The sequence below is a fragment of the Triticum dicoccoides genome, chromosome 1A (assembly GCF_002162155.2).
Source record: "Triticum dicoccoides isolate Atlit2015 ecotype Zavitan chromosome 1A, WEW_v2.0, whole genome shotgun sequence".
In the NCBI taxonomy this organism is placed as follows: Eukaryota; Viridiplantae; Streptophyta; class Magnoliopsida; order Poales; family Poaceae; genus Triticum; species Triticum dicoccoides.
This window is the reverse complement of record NC_041380.1, coordinates 47763674-47769265: the sequence shown is the minus strand read 5'-3', so window position 1 is coordinate 47769265 and position 5592 is coordinate 47763674. Positions and strand designations below refer to the sequence as shown.

At 44.7% G+C, this 5592-nt stretch overlaps 1 protein-coding gene across 3 annotated transcripts; it reads left to right on the top strand.

The window, feature by feature from the left end:
- Positions 1–211: 211 nt before the first annotated feature.
- Positions 212–5592, top strand: LOC119362282 (protein Rf1, mitochondrial). 3 transcript variants are annotated; one of them, XM_037627493.1, is made up of 3 exons: positions 212–1546; positions 1848–2862; positions 3579–5592. In XM_037627493.1, exon 1 carries the CDS (start codon positions 523–525, stop codon positions 1465–1467), a length of 945 nt encoding a protein of 314 aa, XP_037483390.1. In that variant the 5' UTR covers positions 212–522; the 3' UTR covers positions 1468–1546; positions 1848–2862; positions 3579–5592. The 3 variants fall into 3 exon arrangements, with proteins under 3 accessions (XP_037483390.1, XP_037483383.1, XP_037483380.1); XM_037627486.1 differs by having other exon boundaries at positions 212–2862; positions 3579–4969; positions 5244–5592; XM_037627483.1 differs by having other exon boundaries at positions 212–2862.

Here is a 5592-nt window from a genome sequence, read left to right as displayed (position 1 = left end):
GATAGCTAGAAGGTTGAGGTTCCAACAACGAGGACGGAGACCGGCGGCCTTGAAGCGTCCATGGCGCCGCGGGAATGAAGGACGTCATTTTGTCGTTCGTGCGTGAGGAAAGGGGCGAATTGTTCGGCCGGTGAACATAACTGTACTACTGTAATCAACAAGCGAACATAATTACCCCATGCCAGCCAGCATCCGCCGTGGCCCGCGCCCGACCACGTGTGAATTGTCACGACTCACCTCCGCCGCCGCCCGCCTGAGCTGATTCCCTCATCCGCCGCCGCCTCTCCTCCTCCACCTCGCTGCCCTCGAGCCGCACGCCACCTGTTCGATGAATTGCTGCAGCAGGCCACCCCGGTCCCCGAGCGCTCCCTGAACGGATTCCTCACTGCCCTCGCCCGTGCGCGGGACTCCGCCACTTTCAGAAATGGCCCTGCCCTCGCCATCGCCCTCTTCAACCGTCTGTGCCGAGAAGAAGCCGGCTCGCGGGTGGCGTGGCCCACGGCCTGCATCTACACCATCCTCATGGACTGCTGCTGCCGGGCGCGTCGCCCGGATCTAGGGCCTGCTTTCCTTGGGCGCCTCCTCAGGACGGGCCTGAAGACAAACCAGATCGTCGCCAACACCCTCCTCAAGTGCCTCTGCTACGCCAAACGGACGGATGAGGCTGTCAATGTATTGCTTCACAAGATGTCCGAGCTCGGCTGCGTGCCTGATGCCATCTCATACAACACAGTTCTTAAGAGCTTATGTGAAGATAGCAGAAGCCAGGAAGCACTCGACCTGCTCTGGACGGTGGCAAAAGAAGGAGGTGTCGGCTCTCTCGATGTGGTATCCCATAGCACTGTCATCCATGGCTTCTTTAAGGAAGGCGAAACAGGCAAGGCATGCAATCTATTCCATGAAATGACACATCAAGGGATTGTGCCCAATGTGATGACATATAACTTGATTATTGCTGCGTTGTGCAAGGCCAGAGCAATGGACAAGGCAGAGCTGATCCTTCGGCAGATGGTTGATAACGGTGTTCGACCCGATACAGTTACTTGCAGCTCGCTCATGTCTTCCCTTTGCAAGCATGGAAGAAGCAAAGAAGCTGCAGAAATTTTTGACTCCATGACTGCCAAGGGCCTCAAACCTGATATCGTCGCATACTCTATTCTGCTTCATGGATATGCCACTGAAGGATGCCTTGCTGATATGATTGATCTCTTCAATTCAATGAAAAACAACGGTATTGAAGCCACTTGTCAAGTTTTCAACATATTAATTGGTGCATATGCTAAATGTGGAATGATGGATGAGGCTATGCTCATATTTACTGAAATGCGGCGACAAGGAGTGAGTCCGGATGTATTCACCTATACAACTGTAATAGTCTCACTTTGTCGAACGAGTAGACTGGCCGATGCTATTGACAAATTCGATGAGATGATTGCCATTGGAGTACAGCCAAACAGACCTGTTTAGCGGTCCCTAATTCAGGTTTGTTGTATAAATGGTGATGCGGTTAAAGCTAAGGAGCTGGTTTCTGAAATGATGAACAAAGGTATTCCTCGTCCTGACATTGCGTTCTTCACTTCAATAATAAATAGTCTATGCAAAGAAGGAAGGGTTATGGATGCACAAAATATCTTTGACTTGCTTGTTGCCATAGATGAGAGGCCTAATGTCATTACATTTAATTCACTAATTGACGGATATTGCTTAGTTGGCGAGATGGTTAAAGTATTCAGAGTACTTGATGCCATGAAATCAGTTGGTGCTGAGCCTGATATTGTTACATACAATACACTTGTTAATGGCTATTGTATAAATGGAAGGATTGACGATGACTTGGCTTTGTTCAGGGAAATGCCATGTAAGGGAATAAAACCTGACACTGTTGCATATTGCATCATACTAGATGGGTTGTTTCATGCCTGAAGAATTGTCGTTGCAAGGAAAATGTTCCATGAGATGATCGAAAGTGGAACAACAGTGGGCATTCCCATATACAATATAACACTTAAAGGCCTTTCTAGAAATAACTGTGCACACGAAGCGATAGCCATGTTCCAGAAATTAGGTGCAATGAATGTGAAGTTTGATATTGTCACACTCAATACCATGATTAATGCATTGTACAAGGTTGGAAGAAAAGAAGAAGCTAAGGATTTGTTTGCTGCAATATCAGCCAGCGGGTTGGTGCCTAATGCTTCCACTTACAGCATAATGATAATAAATTATCTGAAGGAAGGATCAGTGGAAGATGCTAACAATATTTTTTCATCAATGGAGAAGAGTGGCATAGCTCCCAGTTCTCGTCTTATAAATTATATCATCAGAATATATTTGGAAAAAGGTGAGAACGCCAAGGCTGGAGATTATTTGTCCAAGGTTGATGGGAAGAACATCTTACTTGAAGCTTCAACTACGTCGCTGATGTTGTCTCTCTTTTCAAGAAACGGGAAATATCAGGAGAATATCAAATTGCTTCCTGCAAAGTATCAGTTTTTTTATGGATTTGGTTGACTAGCTGGTTATCTCAGTACAGTCGAACTATTTTCTTGTCATAAGGCCTTCCTGCCAGTATAAGATATCCAAAGTGCCTGCTTGTAAAAAGTAGACACCTCGTATTTCATTGAGTACATTTTGTGGGGTGTCAAGATCACAAGATTGTGAAATATCTATGAGTATTTAATCTTCGACGGGTGAGGAAAGGTAGACCAAGTAGTCTAACACAAATGGTTGCGATCTGTTTTATATGTCAAAGCAAATGGGTCCTGGAAGAATCGACGATTGAGGTTGCTGATGCTATGTTTGGGAGGAGAACTGCCATCAGCCTCGCATTGGTTCACCTTGCTTTACACCTCTCCACTTCAGGTATACACAGATGCACAACAAGGTCTACCTCGAGTAATGAGTGCCTCCACCATACCCTTCCGTTTTGGTCTTCCGCTTTTTCAAATATCAACTTATTATTACCTCACGGAATCCCAAAAATAGTAGAAAGTGAAACTCTTCTCATGTTCTTGCTCACTATTTGAGGAACAGTGTGCTTGAATGGAAACTGACTTTTTAAGGAATTGGGGTGGATTAGGAGACATTGTTTAATTAATTGCAATTGAAACTCTGAGATTGGATGAAGAAGTGGAAATATGGACTCTTAACTATCTGCTGGTGGTTGTTCCTTAGCTCAGTGAAAACGTCTTCACTATGTATGTTACTGCAACTATAGTTACATTACAAAACTTGTTTCAATCACATAGTTACCTAAGCTTCAGCCGAGTTACTCTTCATATGCAGCCTGTACAAGTTTGGATTTAGCCATTTTGTGGCATAATTTGATATCTACTTCAACCCTTCGTTCAATATGTCCATGGTTATGTTGTAACTGCATTTAGGCAATAGTAGTTACACAATATTTGCATAGGAATAGTTGCACTAGAAACAGGTGTCCATTGTTGCTAACTGATATAATGGTTTATTTGGTACAGTTTTAGAAGTAGTCGTGGTCAACAAATGCTTTTCCAGTGTAAACGTTTGTATACATTTACATTTACAGATTTATTCTGACATCATTTGTGATCATGGCCTAGTGTAATGAAGCTCTGGACATGGAAATATCCATCCGTAGAAACAGCCATGAATAGCAATATAGCATCATTTGGATACCGAGGAAGGTTATCCGGCAGGTTTGTAATATCATCCCTGTCTTGATAACTTTCTTCTTGCTGTTATAAGCATGTAGAATTGTTTAGCCTGACCATGCTTCTTAATAGGAACACTTTTTGGCATGTCCAGCTTAGGGCCTGAACTTCTGTGTTCGCTTTTTTTTAAATGGGCAGCATCATTCATTCATTTAGCTAATTGTTCAGTACACACAATGGTCCTGATAATTTCAGGAGCCTCGTTATACCAACAGGACCCAACATCATGTACTGCTGATTTTGCCAGGACATGTACTGCCACATTAGAGACTCGATTTACATGAATAAACTGATAAGAAGCTTGAGGCCCTACTTTTGATATCAAACACAACTGCACCTATATGAGATCTATCAGCCATATTGCTCTTTACTTTGGTAACCACGGTCAAACAATCAGATGTGTTGGCCCAGTGGGAACCAGGGTACCACGGCCCGTCTGCCTGTGGCCCGGGAGGCAGACCATGGTCAAATCTGTTCTACAAGCTGTCTCAGCCTACACCATGAGCCGGTCAAATCTGTTCTACAAGCTGTCAACGGATCAAGAGCCAGTCAAATCTGTTCTACAAGCTGTCCCAGCCTACACCATGAGCTGCTTCCAATTCCCAACAAATCTATGTACGAAGTTGACCTCTGTTTCATCAAATTTCTGGTCGGTGCAGCAAACAGAGCACGGAAGGTGCATTGGCTTGGCTGGCAGAAGATGTGCCACGCAAAAGGAGATGGAGAATTGTGTTTCAGGGATTCTCAGGTTCTCAATCAAGCAATGCTAGCAGCAAAACAGGGTTGGCGCGTCCTAACTGAACCCAGTTCGCTATGTGTCAGAGTTCTGAAGGCTAGATATTTCAAGGATAAAGATTTCTTCGATGCAGGATGTCCCAGGAGGGCCTCTTTCACTTGGCGCAGTATCATCTTTGGCAGAGAGCGACTGAAGAGAGGGATAATATGTCAAATCAGGGACAGCTCAACTATAGGCATCTGGCACAACAACTGGATACCCAGAGCCAGAGTTCGGCATCCTCTGTGAAGGAGAACTGAAACGAATGTTGGGACAGTTGAGGAATTCCTTGTACCAACAAATGGGACGAGTAGCTCCAACAACTGTTCCATGCAAGCGACGTCGAGGGCATCGAACAAATAGCAGCTGGAGGTGTTGGAACCGAGGAGTCCCCGGCATGGATTTCACCAAAAATGATCTTCTCAATCAGGTCCTCTTAACACCTAGGAATGCAGCAAAAGAAATCCGTAACGAGGGAGTTCCTTCTCCTGCAGTGCACATAAAGGTTGGATACCTCTTTGGGATTCAGATATTCCGAATAAAACCAAAATGCATGCCTGGCTCGTCTCTTTCACTTGTGATTATGCACTAGAGCAATCTGCAAGGATGCATTACATCGTATACTGATCCCTCTGTGACATAAGGTTTCGTCCAGATTCCGTTACTATTTTTTTACGGGGACCGTTTCTGTTACTACTGTGGTTCGTTACAAGTTTGGGTAACACATAAATCACAGCGACGTGTTACCGAATCCTGATGTACCATTGTCCTCTTTTTAGGTAAAATATTATTGGCTGATGGGTGTTGATGACTGGCGAGCTTCTTTCTGATTTTGGCTAGGAACAAGTCCGGAGTTGCCATTGCCGCACTCTGATGGCATTAGGTTTCAGGTGCAAATTCCAGACTGCAGACTCAGTGTCATCTGCAGTTGTTTGCTCCGTCCTCGTCTCCTCAAGGGTTCAACATTTTCACTAAAGCTGATGCACTAGAGATTTGTTAGATCTTTTTTACTGGCGCTGGATCGCCAATGCAGTAGAGAGATATGCTAGGGTGATGCATTGTTGTTGCCGTGTTCATTCTTTGCTTGTCGCCACAATAGCTGTAAAAAGAGATATTGTCGATGAAGAT